This window comes from Centrocercus urophasianus, unplaced genomic scaffold, assembly GCF_019232065.1.
Source record: "Centrocercus urophasianus isolate 14NV4802_14NV808 unplaced genomic scaffold, USGS_Curo_1.0 seq_11, whole genome shotgun sequence".
Lineage (NCBI taxonomy): Eukaryota > Metazoa > Chordata > Aves > Galliformes > Phasianidae > Centrocercus > Centrocercus urophasianus.
This window is the reverse complement of record NW_024884253.1, coordinates 88423472-88444185: the sequence shown is the minus strand read 5'-3', so window position 1 is coordinate 88444185 and position 20714 is coordinate 88423472. Positions and strand designations below refer to the sequence as shown.

At 39.5% G+C, this 20714-nt stretch overlaps 1 protein-coding gene across 3 annotated transcripts in view; it reads right to left on the bottom strand.

The window, feature by feature from the left end:
• ATP9B (ATPase phospholipid transporting 9B (putative)) overlaps nt 1–20714 on the bottom strand; it is a 156580-nt gene that overhangs the window by 40830 nt on the left and 95036 nt on the right. For all 3 annotated transcript variants that reach the window (XM_042837054.1, XM_042837062.1, XM_042837070.1), the window contains exons 12-13: nt 8732–8892; nt 761–903 (exon numbers count right to left, since the gene is read on the bottom strand). In XM_042837054.1, coding sequence (XP_042692988.1) covers nt 761–903; nt 8732–8892 — 304 coding nt within the window. The remainder of the gene's footprint in view (nt 1–760; nt 904–8731; nt 8893–20714) is intronic.

Genomic DNA, 20714 nt, shown 5'->3' with positions numbered 1-20714 from the left:
AACAAAAAGCAAAACAACGGTGTAGAAAAAATAATGTATTTGCTAAAGGTCTTTCTATTTTTTATGATATTTTCTAAAATAAACTTTAGGAATCTCTCAATATTTCCAAGGTTTAAGAGCATGGTAAGACTGTAACAAATTCCAGTTACAGCAGTATAGGATGCAGAACAAACTTACCTCTGATCCCAGTAGGGATTGGGGTTTTCAGTACACTAGGTCAGGTGTATTAATACACTACAGTTAAGAAGATGAAATCATACAAATTGGCCTTTGTAAAGCATGCAGCACCTAATTTCATGGGAATAAGTAGTGTAATTTGAGATGATGATTTTATTAAATGAATTATGGAAATGAGTTGCCCTGTTGGAAGCCATTATTAACTGCAGCTATCATACAGTACTGCAATAGCAATAAGAAGCAGAATAAAGGAGCATCCTATGTGCTAATTCAGTCTTTTCAAAGTAGGAGACCTGTTAATTTTTGTTACTCTTAATAATGCCTTCAAACATCCTGTTACTGCCAGAGTTTTCCCACCAGAATAAAACAGGGAAGTACCAAATACAGACTTTCATGGGTAAGTAGCAGCCTAACTAAGCTAATGGGCACTGGTACAACAAAACCCTCCAGCACATGCTTAACATTTTACTGAAAAAATAAAAATCAGCACTCTAAATCTACTCTTACGTTAACATATCAGATAAGAATAAAGCTTAGAAATTCTATAAAAGCCATCATATTTCAGAATTGCAACTTGATATACCTGTTTTATCAGTTAGCAAATAAACCAATCGTCCCAGCTCTTCTGGTATGGTGCTAGTTCGAACAACTGTTCCAGGAATGTTGTCATCTTTCATAATCATCCATCCATAGGCTGCCTTACCCATGTCCAAGTTCACACGTAAACTGCAAAGGAAATGTATACCATAATCAGTGTGAATATTAGGCAAAATGTAATTTAAAACCATAACAACAATTCTGAAAACTGCTTTTAGAGTTCTCAAGGAAAAGGTCTTAAAAGTACAAGCAGCAAACATTTTGGAACATCACTGTTATCTGTTTGTAGGATACACAGTACGTTAGAAACTCATGTTGCATTTCAGACTTTTAGAAAATACTGCAATGCAAAACAAGTTGATAACATGCCTTCTACATGAGACAGCATCAACTCTTTTTGGAGGTTGTTGTACCTACACTACTACAGTTACACACGAGAGTGTTACACATTTTATAGACAGGATCAGATTCTGCTGGTCAAAACTGAACAAACTTGTAAAAATGTAAAATATGACTGTTTTCCTTTCAGAAAGTACAGATATATTTGTCAACTTTTTCTCACTGCAACTAATCAGCAGTGTCTCTGTCCTTGCCAAATCGTAATTACAGAGGCTCTCAATTGCAAAATGAGAATAGTGCCCAAGCAGCGAAATCTACCTTCCTGTGACAGCATGTGTGCCAGAGTTGCTACTGCCAGCAGTAAAAAAGAGCCTTTGAGTAGCTCTGCACTAGAAATTTGAGTTTGCAGCAAATTTTGCTAATTACAGAAGTACACAATCACAAGAAGTATTTTTTTTTCAATTTGTTCTGTGCCTGCATGATTTTTAATACTTTCATGACTGTGAAGCACAAGAATTAATTGCCCTGGTCCCTAAGTCATTATACCCAAGTCTTCACTCACACTGGTCAGAGACAAATAACATTGCTCTTGCCCCAAATTAAATTTTCTAACTCAAAACCAGTTCATAGAATCACAGAATGGCCTGGGTTGCAAAGGAGCACAATGCTCACCCAGTTCCAACCCCCTGCTGTGTGCAGGTCGCCAACCAGCAGCCCAGGCTGCCCAGAGCCACATCCAGCCTGGCCTTCAATGCCTGCAGGGATGGGGCATCCACAGCCTCCTTGGCAACCTGTGCCAGTGCCTCACCACCTCTGGGGGAAAAACTTCCTCCTAAGATCCAACCTAAACCTCCCCTGTCTCAGTTTAAAACCATTCCCCTTGTCCTATCACTGTCCACCCTCACAAACAGCCATTCCCCAGTTCCCTCATCCTTTCCTTACAGTAGAGCTGCTCCAGCCCTCTGCTCATCTCAGTGCCTCCTCTGGACCCGCTCCCAGAGCTCCACGTCCTTCCTGTGCTGGGGCCCCAGGCCTGGACGCAGCGCTGCAGATGGGGCCTCACAAGAGCCGAGCAGAGGGGGACGATCACCTCCCTCTCCCTGCTGGCCGCCCCTTTTTCATGCAGCCCAGAACACAGCTGGCCTTCCGGGCTGCAGGCGCACACTGCTGCCTCATGGCCAGCTTCTCGTCCACCAGGACCCCAAGTCCTTCTGCGCAGGGCTGCTCTCAAGGAGATCTGCCCCCAGTCTGTATCAATACCTGGGGTTGCCCCAGCACAAGTGCAGCACCTTGCACTTGATCTTATTGAACCTCATTAGGTTCACATGGGCCCACTTGTCCGTTCTGACATTTCCCTCTTATTCACCAAAATCATGCCACCACACCAGGAAGAAGACCGAGGACCAGGCACACATTCCTTTCTGTTGACCATACCAGAAATACAGAAAAGACAGATAAATGGTGGCAATGCAAACAACTTGTGGGCAATCTGCCAAAGGTACAGGGCAGAGTCCCAAGTTTAATATCAGGTTTACAATAACACGACTCTTACAATTGTTCAAAGGTATTTCAAGGACAAAATCCTGCTAATGTACATCAGAACTTTTTTTTTCTTTTCCTAAATAAGAATTTTAACAGTAATAAAAAAAAATGGGTTTGTTATACAGCATAACCAAAACTGCAGCTACAGTTTTTATCCATCCTCTTGCAATTGCAGTGACAGAGTGATTGTGAATTATCTGAGGTAACAGTGGAGATAAAAATCTGATTAAGAGAAATATATTTAACAATAGAACAATGGAAATATCCAGTTTATCCCTCCCTTAATCCATATCCCTCTCCTTGAATCCCAAACATCCATATCCCTCTCCTTGAATTTCTGTGGCAGAATAAAATGCATGTTGCAATAGAAGGAAGCCTTTTTGATAAAATATTACTGACCACTGAAGAAGTAAATACCATCTTGAATTACCTCTTATTAGGTCTAAAATCAGCAACAGGAAAATGTGCCTCTACTTGGGAAAGTATCCCAATTACTTCTAGAATAGCACATCTAACTTCAGACACAAATATATTAAAAAAATCAAGACAGACGACAGGAAAAGGACTGTATGAGGTTCTTTTTGATGAAAATGTACAGCATAACAATACTGCAAGCCACAGCTTTACCTTTCCTTAGTCAAAACAGAGCCAGCAACAAGCTACCTGCATTTGTCACATGTATGTTTTGTCAACTTCAAAGCTCAGACAGAAAATACGAACCGTTGTCACCAGGCTACACACTGAGACATGTAACAGTCAACAAAAGAAATGACAGAAGATTTACTCCTGCTAGGGACAAGAATCTGCTAATTTGTCAAGTATGAAGGGCAATCTCTAACTCAAGAAGAAAAACAGGAACATACTTTAACAGTGGCTAGACATTTGCTCTAGCATGCATTCTATGTGAAGTATGAAAGCTCTCATGATCCCGTGCCAAAGAGATAGTTGGTCTATAAAGATTTCTTGCCTGGCCTACCAACGACAGTTATTCTGTGATGAAAGCTCTGTTTAAGAGTGGCAACCTCAAGCACAAGGCACACAGAGCGAAATCCATATGGCTGCTCTGCCACTGGAGATCTCACTGCTTCAATGAGATCAAATCACAGAACTCTCAAAGCTTAACAGTGCAGTTTATATTTTCACTTGCACTTTCATAAGCAGGTGTGTTGCTTGATTTTAAATACATTCTGTATGATTTTAGTAATAATTTATCAAGTGTAATTTGAAGGTAAGGAAAAAAAGATACCTTCTCTTCATAAGAAGTGAAGAAAAATCCATAATTCAAAGCCTGGAAACATTTTAGGAATTACCCTATCTTTCTAGCATGCATTGCTAAGTGGAACAGAGTGAATCTGCAATTCACTCTGCAAATGCCTAAATAGCAACTGGCATCACTGGTCTCGAGAGGCCGGTGATATCTGCACAATCTTCCATAGCAGCATGAGCATACACCTTCCCCCTGTGCTTGCTAAGTGATAAATTTACTAGATAGCATTGGCAAATCTTGTAAACTTATGGAGAATGTATTTCAAGCAGTGATTTTATTTAAAATCAAGTAATTAAATCATCTGAGTGATACTCGAGGAACGTAGAAAGTGCCTTAATGATTCTCCAATTGGTGAAAGCCCATTAAAAAAAAGCTTATTTTAAGAAATGTGGGACACTCCAAGAAATTCCAGAGCATCTGGAAAAAAACCCAAATCTGAATAGCCGAATGTAACAGTTTTGAACAGCCTGCCAAGGACTTGGTTTCTATACTCTGCTCCCTGTAAATTAAGAAATTCAAACTTTATATGGAAGCACATTGTAAGGAGCCCCTCTATACTATGCTCCCTCCATACAGAAAAAAAAGAAACCTAAGTACAAAGGAAACATCAAAATACACTGTAAATATACTGTTTTCTTAAGGGCAAAACATTTCTTGAGATTGGGGTGTTCAAAATATCCTGTGCATAAGTGTTCCATTTTGCAACCCATGAAGAGCTAGGCTAAGCTCTACATACTGATTTCCTACTTTTTCTCCATTTTACTTAATTCCTTGCAGGCTACTGAATGCATGCCTTGTCTTCCCAATTTTATTTATGACATTGCTTTTATGTTTATATTTCTGAAGTCTGACATGCTCCATCACCCACCACTCTACAGTCATATTCAGAATGCAGCGTGGACAACCAGCTGATCCCTGGAGGATAAAAAAAGAAATGTTCCTCTTTCCATTAATTATAGGAGAGAATGTACAGGGATCAGTTAAATTCTGCTAACAGTTAGTCATTCCCTTCTGGTGATCTGCACCAAACTTGTCTGGAGATGTAAACTTATTTTTACTGCATAGCTGGATTTTCCTTGTCCCACAAACCAAAAAAACCAAAATCAAAGAAGTTCCATATTCAGAATCTTTCTGAATTCTCTAAAACCATCAATCAACTCAATCAACAGCTCTCATGCATGAATGCAGGTATGCTTTGCCTTTCCCAGTCAATCCTACCCTCCCACGTTCAATTCCTTTACCTGTACAGCACAGTTCATTATTCACCCGATACAGCTATTTTAGAAATAAGCAGAGGACACAACACCTGGTGCTCCAGCTTCATTAGTCTTGCAATTTTAATTGCCAAGAGTTTACGCTTCAAACACAGTCCTAAGAATAAGTTATTTCCATGCTTAGCTCTCCCAGAGGAAAGTAAGAAATGTAGTAATATCTGAACATCATCATGACTGGAGTTGTTAAATTTGCTGGCAGTCTAAGAAGCAGCTGTGTATATACACAATCTGAGCTGAAGAAAAATTGGTATAGGAATAGATAAACATAAAGTGGGAAAAAGTACTCTCTGTTGGATACTTGTCTCATCTTCTACGGTGGTATTTCTGCATTGCTTATTATCTTCCACATACAATTGAAGAACTGGGTTAGGCTTATCCTAGAAATTATTTTTGCATAAGAACCTTCCCTAAGTCCATTAGGACACGCAAATTGCTTTCCCAAGAATTCAAAATGAAAAAAAAGTTACTTTTTCAGTGGCACATAATGATTTGCCACTATAGAGTCAAATTTACACTGTATGCTCTCAGAATCATAGAATTGTTTGAGTTGGAAGGGACCTTTAAAGGTCATCTATTCCTGCAATCCCTTGCAATGAACTGGGACACCTACAGGTAGATCAGGTTACTCAGAGCCTCGTCCAGCCTGACCTTGAATGTCTCCAAGGATGGGGCATCCACCACTTCTCTGGGCAACCTGTTCCAGTGCCTTACTACCCTGATCATAAAAAAAATGTATTTCCTTATGTCCAGTTTCAATCTCCCCTGCTCTAGTTTGAAACCATTTCTCCTTGTCCTGTCACAGCAGACCCTGCTAAAGAGTCCATCCCCTTCTTTCTTATAACTTCACTTCAGATATTGAAAGGTTACTATAATGCTTCCCCAGAGCTTTCTCTTTTCCATACTGAACAGCCCCAGCTCTCTCAGCCTGTCCTTACAGGGGAGGTCTTCCATCCCTTGGCTCATTTCTGTGGCCTCTGGACGCACTCCGAAATGTCCACATCTCTGCTGTACTGAGGATTCCACATTGGGACGCAGTACTCAAGGTGAGTTGCTGGATGCAGCGCTGTTGCATCCGGTAACAAAGATATCCCTGTCTTTTATTAATTTTAAAAAGTTTAGACTTTTATTTACTATGGAATTTATTACTTTTATTTATTACAGAATAGCACAGTGATCATTCATACTCTTAGCTCAGTTTTCCCTTGCTGTCTTTGATGATGAAGAGTGTCTTTAAGTATACCTCACCCATCACTTGAGTGTAGCTCGTTTAGCCTCTACACATGAATTATTTGCTTAATATTAAATAATCAAAGGGTGGCAATGACAACACAACCCAAACAACATCATAATGCAAACAGAAAGGGAATTATGGCAATGATAGTGTTTGGAGAAGTATCACAACATTGAAACATGGCTGTGTAATAAAACCAGGAGCCACTCGCAGAATCATAGGATCTATTAAGTTAGAAAGAAAGACTACTAAGTCCAACCCTAAATTCATCACTACCACGTCACTCAGTGAGACATCCACACTTTTCCTGACGACCTCCAGGGATGGTGACTATACCACCTCCCTGGGCAACTTCTTCCAATATCTCACCACTCTTTCAGAGAATAAATTTCTCCTAATAACTAACCTGAAACTGAAAAAGCCCCGCCAAAATTTGAAGCCATTACTTTTTGTTCTATTGCTAGGTACCTGGGAGAAGAGGCTGACCCTCGCCTCGCTACAACCTCCTCTCAAGTAGTAATAGAGAGTCTTCCCTGAGCCTCCTCTTCTCCAGACTAAACAACCCCAGTTCCCTCAGCCTCTCCTCTTTAAGTCTTGTGCTCCAGACCCCCATCGGCACCACTGCCCTTGTCTGGACTTACTCCAGAGGGTCTCAGTGAGGTGCCCAAAAGTGAACACAGTGCTTGAGATGCGGCCTCACAAGTGCACAGCACAGAGGGACAATCGCCTCCCTAGTGCTGCTGACTGCACTATTTCTGATACAAGCCAGGATGCCATTGGCCTTCTTGGCCACCTGGGCACACTGCTGGCTCGTGTTCAGCTGGCTGTCAGCTAACACCCACACATCATTTTCCTTTGTGCAGCTTTCCAGCCACTCCGTCCCAAGCCTCTTGCAACGCGTGGGGTTTTTGAAACCAGAATGCAGGACTCGGCACTGGATCTTGTTAAAGCTCATACAATTGGCCTCAGCCCATCAATCCAGCCTGTCCAGATCCCTCGGTAGGGATTTCCTACCCTCAGGCAGATGGACAGTTCTTCCCAACTTGGTGTCATCGGCAAACTTACTCAGGCTGCACTTAATCCCCTTGTCCAGATCATCAGTAAAGATGAGTCAACATAATAACAATAGAGTCAGCCCCAGTACTGACCCCTGAGGAACACCACTATGTGTGTGGTTGCCAGCTGGACTGGTCAAAGGAAACTGAAAGGAAATGGAAAGTCCACAAACTCCTGCAGATTTGCTGGAAACTTTTCTGCATCGCCACAACAAAACCAGCTGCTCTTAAAACAGAAAGTACCATAAAGTACAAGTCCTTAAGACTCTTACTGAGTATCAAACTGGTCGAACATGACATTTTGTTTCACACAGACATACACATACAAAAAGAAATGTGAGCAAAAGTCAGACAACTCAGGTAAGCTTAGGTTCAGAATGTAATGAAATTCTTTTTTTCTTTTTTTTTTTAATCTCCTATACTACATGGGTTTAAATATTTTGTACAAACCCCAGGGAACAGGTATAAAATTTAAGAGACAGCTGCTAACTGTGGGTAGTCACTGGACTGATGTATCTGAAAGTTCCAGAGAACATCTCAAATTAATAGACTCCTTAATCTAAAAGCTGGGAATTTTAACAGAAGACAGTATTTCCATTTTGCAAAGGCAATACCCACTCAGAAAAAAATAAAAATAAAATCATTTCAGAGTCAGTGTTCTAACTATTCTATCCACAGAGGACATGATTACACAGATGGATATTATTTCCTGTTCCAGTTTATCTGCAATTTGAATATACAGTACTCATGCTTAATGAATTAATTAATTCATGGCAAGTCTCTACTTGGTTACACCTGTTAAAAGTCTTGCCATTGCAAAAGTGCATTCAATCTAAATTCATCATAGCTGTAGTAAAAATAAAGGCAGTTATTAGAGAAATTGAACATTTTCAGTGCTAAGGCAGTAAAGAAGTCAAATTCTAAAATACACCAAGCACTTCATTCAAATGCACGTTTCCTAAAGCCACATTCTCAAATATACCAAGATTGTATCCTTATTAATACATTTATGCTAGCAAAGGATTAGATATCCTGATTACTCCAGCAAGATGAACATTATACAAAAAGAATACAACAGTATTGTTTTCTGGATAGTGATACCTCAAGAATCAGCAGATTTGTTGGCACCTTCTCCTTCAGCTTCCTGATAAGATCAATTTCCTTCACAATGAGCAGTGAGTATAAATTTCAGCAAAGCCACATTCAGTGAAATTAGACATCTGTGTTTTTCTTTCATTCTTATACATACCTGATGGGAATGATATAGGAAAACAGGAGGAGGAACCGGAAAAGGTTGCGATACCACGGGCCTACAAATCCTTGCAAGGTTACCATAACAACTGATAATGCAACTAAAGCCAAAAACAGTGCCTTGGTCAGTTGATTCAACTCCAAGTCCAGCAAGCCAACCTAAAGGAAGAAGTAAAAATCAGGTAAGTCATGAGTGTTGCTTTTTCTCATCGACTCTTTTGCAGTGCAAACAACTAGCTACTACCAGGTGGTTTTCTTTTGTACCAGCTGAAAAACCACACACTTGTAACAAATAACTACATTTTGATAACTGAATTGATTGCTGTTCCCATGCTTGCATCTTATAGCTGCCCCATGGCTCCAGAATCAGTGCGAACCATCTCAGTCAGGCCATTTGCATGTCTTCATATTCAACATATGCTTCCCCCTGTCCTCTGATCCAGGAGAGGAACAGAGCGAGGGAAGAAAGGAAGATGAAGAAGAACAGATGAACAGAAACAATTTCCTTCTGTCATGTATGCAGCAAAAATCCTAGCAGTGCATTTGATGTTTGTAGGGTGGCCACTGCTTGTTTACTGCTGGAAGATAAAACCATGGTAGAATCAAGAGTAAATGGACAAATACAGCTGAGCACTGTCTTGTCCATACAATGAGCATACTGTAACTTATAGTTACATGCCCATACCAGTCTGCAAATCCAAACCCATCTCATCAAAACTGTTTCTGATTACATTCTGAATAACTGAAAGTTTTCTAAGTCAAAAATGGCATAACCATTTTCGAACCAAAACAGCAAAACAGAACTTCAACTTTTCCTGAGTAAAAAGATATTTGATGTAGAAATACCGCAGTGAAAACACTGAGTTGCTATATTTCATCCACTGTTTCCCATGAAAAAGTATTTCAAACTATGCAACTAAGACTCTCACCATTTCAATAATGCATACTGCAAGGTAAGTATTTATACCACACTTTTTGAGAAGTTCTTGTAGTCAGTAAAATATGTGGGAAAATTATGTCAAGAGCTTCCTAGGCCCCGTCCCAGATGCCCTTTTATCTCCAAGTCCCGCCAGTAAGACCAGTAAAACATAACACTTCCTTAGATAACAAACCATTTAAATATAGTTCTTAAAAATGTCAGCAATCTTGCTTACACATGGGCGGTCCCTTCCCTAGAGAACCAGGCAGCTGAAGACCACAGCGGCTGATTTATCAGCTGCATTTAGAAAGCAGCACAACGAGGACAAATATCTTGCAATTTCCGCTGCTTCAACTACTACATAGTTTATGCTTGAATTATTGAGAAAAATAGGTTTTTGGATTAAAATGAAGAAAAATTAAGCCAGGGAAGTAGAGCATGTTTCAAAGCCCAGATCTTTTTGCGTTGACAAAGGCAGCCTAAGTTTCAGGCCTCGCTGAGGATCAGATGAAGTCATTATTCATTCAGTCAGGGAAAAAAGACTCAATTACCTCAACCTAAAGATGCTATCAATGAATGCAAAGTGCATATTTTACTCTATTCATCCAAATCCCATTAAAAAGTGAAAGGAATGATTTAATCTGGCCTTCCAGAGTTGGTCTTTTTTTTTTGTAATAAAATAAAGAATCACTGTCTTGCAATATGCATAACCACTACCTCACACTTTTTTTTCCCCCTGCATCATAGCAGTGAAAGCCTATCTTTCCCCTAACCCCAGTAACGTTCCCCCCCTTCTCTCCCTGTAAAAACCACACCCCATAAGAGAAAGGAATAAAGAGCTTCTTTGGAAAGAATGCCACTTTGGGGACAGAAACATCAAGTGTAGTTCACTGCACACCGATACGTAGCTAATTCAAAGCATTAATACCTTTTCAATTAATGAAGACATGTACGTTTATGTTTGGAATCAACAAAAGTGTTTCTGGAGGGGTATGAAGAGGATAAAAACTTGATGATGAAGATTTTTCAAGGAACAAATCTCTTCTCCCAGTACATCTGCCTTTTTAATATGGAACATACTACTGCCCATACAGTTTTATCTTTTTTTTTTATCATTTACTATAGCAAGTGAAAGCAATTGCAAACCCCTGCTTAAAGTGGTAAACAAAAGAAGCTTTATTATAAGTGCATTCTTCTTTCCTCAAAAACTTGTTGTTATAATGTACTGAAATAAACTTAATTCTGTTTCCACTTAGACAACTTCTGCAATCTAACCAATGAAACTCTCAGATTGTCAACTTTTCAAGTAGAAATGCATTAATATTCTCTCAAATTCACCTCAATACTGACAAAGAACATGACTGAACTCTATTGTTTTATCAAACCGTCTGCATACTGTATCATCCTATTGAAAATAATCACTACCAGAACCATTATGACTACACAAGGAACCGATGAGTTAAGAACTGAAGTAATTTTCCATATTGATTGCTATTTCTCATACTACCAGTTTTTCTTCCACTTGTCATAACATTTGTTCTGTCTGAAACAACCGTGTTAACAAAATTAAACACGGCTGGAAATTTTAATCTCCAAGGGGAAATTCGTACGTAACGTCTAAAACAGCCACAGCAGTTTTGCAAAGGGGCTGCACGATCATAATGAACGCAGTAATTGCCTGTATCATCCAAAATGCTACTAATGGCAACAACTGCAAACCCATTTAGCTCCTTTTTAATTTATGTGGGAAATTTTAAATAGCTGATGGTACTCAGTAAAATAATGGCTAACAGCACCAGTACAAAGTATGGCGCTGTGTCTACTTGTACCAAATCCAAAAAAAGCTACTAGCTTTTAAAATACAGCATTTGGAATCAGGAAATTATTAGGACACTGAGCTTTGTGCTTTGGACTACAGTGCTGAAATCATCATTCTATTAAAAAAAAAACACCTTAATTAGCAGAAGTTGAAAGCAACAGCAAATCTGTCTGACTTCTGAATAGAACTTGCACAGCAATATTGCTACGGCTGCCCTAGGTGCTTAACTTCTAGGAATGGTTTTGTTCTGAACCTGTTACTGCAGTAACAGAACAAACTCTAACATCAGAAGTACACGACTTAGAAATTTAGGAAGATATGTATCTTTAATACTGGAATACTGAAATGCAAACTTTGATAATTAAATGATGCATTATTGACAGTAAAGATTTCTCACAAGGTCTAAACTGTAACTGAATTAAAATGACTGCACTAAAGTGCATGTGACACTTGCTGATACACTGTTGGTTTATTTTAAGCAAACAAACTAAAGCACCCTACTTAAGTACTAGCAAAGTATGAAGAGAGAACTGTGGCATCCCTGCCCTAAACTCCTCCCCAAGCATAATTTATTTTGGGTACCTGTCTGGTTCTGCACTGACAAACACCCCGCTGAACACAATGAAGCTGCATGGTACATCTGACTTTGGTTTCAGTTTGCACTCTGAACATCAAAATGTTCCTTAGCATTCCTTAAGAAATACTCTGAACTTTTACATTATTCAGACTGAATACTTGTCAATTATTTATGTTTTCATTCATTGCAATTAATCACAAATTTTTTTTTTCTGGATAAGAAAACGGATTCAGAACACTTTTTCACTTTTAAAAAACGTGCATATACATTAATATACACAGTTAGCTGCTTATGTCTGAAGCTCTATGGCTTTTGTTCCCATCTGTTAAAATTCTTCTTATCATCCCTAGAAATAACAGATTACTAACCCGAGCTTAATGGTTGAATAAAAAAACCAAACCCATCACTATCTGTTTACCTTAATTTTTGACACTACAAATGTACATCAAATGTAGATCAGCCAATGTTTCTTCTAACTCCTTATTTCTACAGGTGTTTCTGTGATTTGAACTCTTGGCTGCTCAGCAGTCTGAGTGCTCACACTGGGCTAGCACAACTATCGTTCATCACAAGTACAAGTGAATTTGTGGTTAGAAAACATCTTTCCTTAGTTGCTTATACTCAGCTAATGGTATGACAAGTGTTTCCCTACAGGGATGCCTTGATCAATGTAAAAAAAATTCTGAAACCAGGTTTGTTATACTTTCATATCAGTAACTTACTCGTTCTTTTAAGCAGTAGATACAAAGTAGGAAAAGCAAAGCAAACAGTGAAACACATAAAGTGACCATTTAGTGAAAAATGCCACTTTCGCATGCTATTTCTTAGGCTGCTTTTCAAACTTCCTTATCACGTTTGGTTATGACAGCAAACATGCCCAAAGCTGAAAACACCTTTTTGAAGCACTGAAAACATCTTGTTTATTCCTTTTTGAGTCAGAGCAGTAATTGTGGTGCTGTGATGTCCAGGCAGGAGGGGGAACGTTCTACTTGGCTGAGTAGAACTGAAATAAACTTTAGCAATTCAATCCACTCCAGTGGTTATACTAAAGCAATAACCAGGAAACGGTTCATTTGATTCCAATAACATTTTCTGTTTCCTTTGGCAGAAAAAAAAAAAATATATATATATATATATATACATTATATATATAATGCATTTCTCATACTAGCTTTACTACAACCCAATGTCACTTCAATCAAACTAAATTACTTGCACTATATTAATTCTGCAGGCTTCCAGAGCAAGTCTTATAACATTTTAAAATTCACCCTTCTGACTTGCTTTCACTTACTTTAGCAAGCTATTCATAACCTCATATCTACTTTTGAAATAAACTGATTACTTTAGATGAACAATTCTATTCTGTAGCTAGCTGTATTTATAATGCTAAGTGAAAACTGGAACTCCAGCATTTGCTCCCTCTCTGCTTCCTCCAGTCACCTATGCTGCACTGCCTTTTCCACAAATGCACACTGTCAGTGTAAGCACCACGTTTGGATACGGAACGTGAAACATCACATTCCTCTCCAGATTGTGGTGGTGCTGCCTGCAGCTCAGTGCAGTACTACAGAACCTGTAAATCAGATACACGCACATCTTCTCATAGTGAGCTGGGTTGTGCTCATTTGGGCAAGTACTGGCACAGCTTCACAACATGCTCAGGTGTGCTTTCTCCTTCAAACGTGTTCTGACACATTAATGACACATGGTACCTGTAGTACAACGTTATGTTTCAGCAGACTAGAATGAGAAACTGAAGGCGACTCGTTCTTCATATTCACTGGACTATAAAATATCCCACTCACTCCTCATCAACACTTACACGGTTGGTCTACATTTAGCACTATCCCACCATCTCTAAATGTCCTTAAGCTCCTATCACTCTTTAAAATTAATCTATACATGTAACAATGAAGCTAAACTGCTGCACTTTCCTTATTTCAGTATTTTACTCTGATTTACTCAAGTCTAGAAAGGGAAAAGCGCTGAAGTTAAAGAAACGCCATGTGCAGTTTGGTCAGCAGAGGGGGCTCAAGACTGGCAGTAGCACCTGGTTTAAGCAGCTCAGGTGGTGCAGTGCAGTACCAGCTGTACCTTAACGGGGTGACCTGTATTTCTCTACAATCTCACCAGTCCAACACTATTTACCCCCTGAAATGCTTAGTAATACCGAGATGTATTCTAACAACGCGGGTCAAATGGAAACACAGCATTTCTTCTAAGCAAGAAGTTTAGTATTTCGCATTCGTTCATGTAGTGACCATCTTAGGCCATCTGTGAATGCTGTGTGACCATTCGTTCTCCATCCTCACCATGTATTTGTCACGCACAATAACAACGAATGAAGGCATCCACAGATGCTACTAAAAAACTGAAAATGTTAATGGCTTCTTATACACTGGCACATTCATACAGGAATTGTGTCTTAGTCAAATACTAGACTCTATTGCAAGCTATCAGCTGCAAACATTTTTTTCAAGACGCCCATTAATTTAGAATATTTCATTAATTTTAAGCCAACTGGTGCTACTGCAGACCTCAACAACCAAAATAATTCATACCATGAAACTGTTCAGCATCCACTTTTTTAATTTAAAATAAGCACAGTAACAGGTACTACTTCCTTGAAGAAAAAACGATTATAAAGGGGATTAAATAGAAACTTTACTTTGCATAAATGTTGGGAAGTCTTAGTATATCCATACATCAAACCATGCATATCAGTCAAGAAGTATTTTTCATACAGAAAATCGCACACTTAATAAATGGTATCAGAATCCTCTAGGTTTGTTTGTTTTTTTTTTTTTCAAAAACATGTTTGAAATTAAGCAAACACTTAAAACCATGCCTAAAAAGATTTCCAGCATTGGCTTACTGTTCTTAAAAAATAAGGCATTTATAACAACTCCTCACAAATTATCTACATTATAGTATTAGTAGAGATTATTACAGTTCTATTTGAAGAGTTCACCTCCAAACAGCAGCAGGGGAAGAAAGGCCAGAACTAAGGTTATCAAAATACACTTGGAAATTTGTTCATTCTGGACTCCATTAAAGAAACTGAGCCAAGAACTCATTAAGCTTAAACTTGAAACAAGTTCTAACAATTCATTTTATCCCCAATTAACAGTAGGCTTAATAAAAGGAAGAAAAAGCGTTTAACTGCCACCTTACTCAAGGTTAAATTGAGTAGCACGTTTCAAAATTTATTTCCCTTTAAATTACATAGGTTGTGTTTTATTACTGACATTTTATGATTCTAAGTAACACGGTACAGACAGTACACATCATTAAAATGACGTCAGTATTTTGAAGATGGATTCACCAAAAAATGCAAATGAATAAAGAAAAGCTGAAGAAGGAATGAAAAGATTCTGCAATGGCATTAAGCAGCAATTCTTTTCCTGGTGGAGGAATCTCACTCCTTCTCAGCTGTGTACACCTTAACTCCATCTTCAGAGCTCTCAGCACAAGTCTGAAAGTTAACAGAACACAAGCACAATCACCTAGGTTTCCCACAGGAAATCAAGTTTCAATAAAATAGAAACAACACAAAGCACCCCGGAGTGCCTCAAAGCCTTTAAGGATGCTATTCAAGAATGCAGAAAAGCCTATGTAAAGGTGGCTTATAAGTTAGTTCATTTCTGAAGCCTTGTGATTGGCTAACAGAATCTCAGTTCAGATCATTTTATCTGCATCAGTTTTTCTCTCTTGCTGTTCTTGAGTTTACTCATCTTGTTTGCATACAAGCTGAAGAAATATTTTTGAAGTTTAATGCCTCAACTTCATTTTGAAACAAAAAGTTGCACATGCTTTTATTTGTAGTCAAAATGTGAAGAGGAAGACTCATAAAATCACGAAGGTTGGAAAAGTCCTCTAAGGTCATCTAGTCCAACCATCAACCCATCACCACTATGCCTACTAAACCATGTTCCCAAGTGCCATAGCTACGCATTTCTTGAACACCTCCATCAAGGAGACATTTATCCTAACATCCAACTGGAACCTCCCTGATGCAACTTGAGGTCATTCCCTCTTGTCCTGTCCATGGCTAACTGAGAGAAAAGGTAGCTGCAGAGTGCAACAGGGTCTCCCCTATGCTTCCACTTCTCCAAACTAAACAATCTCAGCTCCCTCCTCCACTCCTCATAAGACTTGTGCTCCAGACCCCTCACCAGCTTTGTTGCCCTTCTCTGGACATGCTCCTGGGCCTTTACGTCTTTCTTATAGTGAGAGGCCCAAAACTGAACACAGTATTCAATGTGCAACCTCAGTGCTGAGTACTGAGGAACGATCACCTTCCTAGCACTGCTGGCTCCACTACTTCTGACACACAGCAGGAAGCTGTTGGCCTTTGACACAGCTTGGCACACTGCTGGTTCATGTTCAGCCAGCTGTCGACCAGCACCCCTGGAGAATTCCCACCTCCAAGCAGAACCTGCCTTTCATGAACCCACGCTGGCTGGGCCTGATCCCCTCGTTGTCCTGTACGGGCTGTGACCACACTCAAAATGATCTGCTCCATAACCTCCCCTGGTACCAAGGTTAGGCTGATAGGCCTAAGATCCCCCTTGTGATCCTTCTTGTAGATAGGTGGCACGTTGGCAAGTCTCCAGCCATTTGAGACCAGCCCAGTTGACCAGGACTACTAAGAAATTACGGGAATTAAGGAGCTGGGTACCCTGAGGATAACAGATCTGACTACGAAAGACAAAAGCTAAGAAGCCTTTGAATACCTCAGCCTCTTCCTCATCCTTGATCGTAGTGTTCCCCAGGACATCTAATAAAGGATGGAGGTTCTCCTTGGCCCTCCTTTTGTTAATAATGTACTTGTAAAACAGTTTGCTTGGTAATCTGGCCATCTTTTATGGCCAGATTAAGTTCTCGCTAGGCTTTCACCTTTGCAATTTTCTTTCTCTCTGCATATCATAGCAGTATCCTCATACTCTTCCCGAGGTGCCTGTTCCCTTCTTTCAGATCTAGCAAACTCTCTTTTTTCACCAAGCAAAAGTTCTCCTGTGCCTTCAGGATTTCCTTTTTTGAGCAGTGTTCAGCCTTCTGGGACCCCTCTGCCCTTCACAGCTGTCTTCCAAGGGATACTCCCAACCAATATCCTAAACAGTCTAAAGTCTGACCTCCAGAAGTCTACCAACCACTACCAATGTAGGTTTTGCTGACCTCCCACCCAGCGTCACAAAGAATCAGGAATTCAATCACTTTCTGGCTGCTATACCCAAGACAGCTTCCAACCACCATGTTTCCTACCAGTACTTCTCTGTTCGCATACAGCAAGTCTAGTGGGGCACAACCCATGGTTGGCTCTATTACCATCTGTGTCAGGAAACTATTTTCACACACTCCAGGAATTTCCTAGACTGTTTCTTCTCTGCTGTATTGCATTTCCAACAAAATCTGGTATGCTGAAGTCCCCCATGTGGACAAGAGCAAGCAATTGTGCCATGTCTGTATGCTGCTTTTGAATGCTTCACTTGCCTCTGCATCCTGGTTGGGTGGTCTGTAAACAGATTTCTACCAGGACATCAGTCTTTTTGGACTTCCCCTTGATCCTTACTCATAAGGACTTAACCTTATCATCCCCAGCATTGAGCTATGCAAAATTGAAACTCTCCCCAACATACAAAGCCACCTCCCACAATCTCTCCTTCCTTGTCCTTTTCTTCTGAAGAGGTTATAGCTATCCAGTGCAGCACTCCAGTCACCAGAATAATGTTTTGGTGATGGCAACTTTGTCACAGTTTTCCTGCTGTTCAATGGCTTCTATTTCTTCCTGCCTTTTGCCCATGCTGCATGTGTTGGTGTAGTGTAGATGCACTTTACATGGGCTATTATCTCACACTCAGCCCTTGCACACTGCTCCAACTTCATCTCTACTGAGCCTGGTTTCATTTCCTTCCCCCTTTAAACCTAGTTTAAAGGTCTCCCAATGAGCCCTGCCAACCCCTGGGCTAGAATGCTTTTCCACCCTCTGAAAGAAGTGGATCTTATCCATCACCAGCAGGCCTGGTGCTGTATTAGCCATCCTGTGGGTAAAAAAATCCCACAAAATTCCTCCAATGGCACCAGCCTCTTAGCCACGTGTTGACCAGGTGGGTATTCCTGTTACTCTCAGTACTTTTCCCTGCTCCTGCAGGGATCGAGGAGAACGCTGCCTGTGCTCTTGCTCCTTCAACTAACCATCCAGGTGCCCTGAAGTCTCTTGTGATAATCCTTCAAGTTCTTTCCACAGCTTCATCACTGCAGACCTGATCAACCAAAAGTTGTAGGTAATAAAAGGGTAATAACTTGAGCCATACTCGAGCTTCCTGGTAACATCACTGACATGGGCCCAGGAATGCAGCAGACTTCCCTGTGGGAAGGATCCAGTCATCATATCAAGCTCTCTGCTCCCATCAGAAGGGAGCTGCCTACGACAATTAACCTTCTTTTGCTCTTAGCAGAGGCATGCTTAAGGGCTGGGGTTGATTGACTCACTATAGACAACCCCGTGGATGGACTTTCATCAACCTCATTTGCCTGTCCTTTAAGTTCCAGAGTCTCAATACAAAATGGAAGTACACCTGGAATGGCAAGATAGGCTGGGAAGATTCACCTGCCACCTCAAGCAGGGACCTGTTTCCATTCTTTTCTGTCTCTTAGGTCCCCTCCTTCTGCCTGATGTCAAGAAGACAAGGGGATACCCCACTATTTCTCATAGGGATGGTAGGGTGTGGTTCCACTGATCCATCTCCCTTTCACACTCCCTGATACTCCTTAATTTTTCACCTCTTCTGCATTTAGCTCAGAGTAGATCATGCTGATAAAGTGCAGCTTGAAAGCTGCTCAATGTGATGAAAAATAAGCAGGAGTTTTCTTCAAGATTAACTGCATTGCAGAATACAGGGAAAATCACAACAGAGAGAAAAAGCCTTTTTCAAGTCGCAATACTGGTGGTAGATGGATGGTTGGATTAAATGACCTTAGAGGTCTTTTCCAACCTTAATGATTCTATAATTCGGAGATGAAACACCCAAATAGGTCCACAGTAAATGTCCACAAATATCTAAGGCACAGGGGAAATAACTTTTCTCCACGATGTCTTCTAGATCAGATATTATGTTCTTCTTGCTATTATGATGTAAAAGAACAGATGCTCAAACTCAACTATGTAATAAGTTATGACAAAAAATCTAGAAGTTATCTGCGTAATAAAATTAAGCTATATATTTTTGAATAAAAACAGCCTTCTGCAATGAATATCAAAATCTGTAGTAGAGGAACGTTAACAAAAAAACATCTGTTTAAGATGGTTGATAGCTTTTCTCTCTCAAAAACTCCCCCAAAACCAACATCATTCATAGTTTTTTAGCTATCTGTACCTCCTGGTCCAAAGTGTAAAAAAAAAAAAAAGTGTTTAGAGCTAATTGTGTGCAATGTATTGTCTTGAAATGATTCTTACCGGGATTAAGCAAACAGATAAGGTTCCAGAATGATATTGCCCAAAGTATTATTCATTAATATCAGAATGAATTCTTGTAGAATTCGTAAATATGCAGAGATGCATATATATTTAAATATTTGAATTTGCACTTAATTAAAAATCTGTTTTTTCCGACAGAGATATTTTTAAAATTCTTCTTTGTGTAGGCTTGAAAGCTGAAATTTACTTTCAGATGTGTGATTAGTAGGTGTACGTGCACATGCCTGTGTATGCACCTACGTGTGTGGTCATGTTTTTTTAACAGAATCTCATCTGCAGCAAATGAACTTTATATCATTACATTTTTTGAGATTTTTAACATTGTAATATTTATCAGTTGAAACAGCTTTGTAACTATTAGGACAACAATAACAAAAAATCTTACAGCAAAAGTGAACTCCAACATCTTGTATTTCTATCTTGAAGACGTGCCATGAAACATTTTCTTTCTTAGTGGTTTGCAAATCATCCCAATAGTTGGGAATTTTGTGAAAAGGTGCCCAGATTGACAGATGAAGTGAAAAGGTCTGTATTAATTTCCAAATAAAGAAATGCATGGAGTGGTGTTTCACTATGATTATACTCTAAAGTACCAATTAGAATGCATCAGAAACTAGAGCAAGTTGACACTCTACAATAAAGCAAATAATTTCCAGTTGGAGGGGCAGAAAACGTTAATATGCAATGTTCAAGACTACAAGAACCTTTGTAAAAGGAAGTAGCTAATAAGGTTTAATGATGCATGTCAGGAAGCCACAGTATGTAGGGAAACACAGCTGGCTTCATTTTGTAAACTATTTGATATACACATCTTTCTAGTTCACGATTATCAGCTGTGCAAGTGCCACAGGGGACAGTTTAGCCTTCAGAACAGGATATTCTTCTTGTTCTCTAAATTACAAGTAAAATACATTAATATAATATGGTGCTGTAGGCTAGCACCCTGACAAAAGCTTATCAGCATACAAAAAGGATTAAAGAACTCTTCTGCAAGATTCAGTTGGAACAATCTTACCAGAATAAATGGGTTAAAGAACACTGAAATAATAAATACATTCATAATCCTCACACATTCTTTTTTAATGTCAGGCTAAAAAGCCAGAAACAATCACTAAAATAAACATGAAAATGCCATTTATATTAATTCATGCCATTTCATGCTGTATGTACTTATTTTATTATTAAA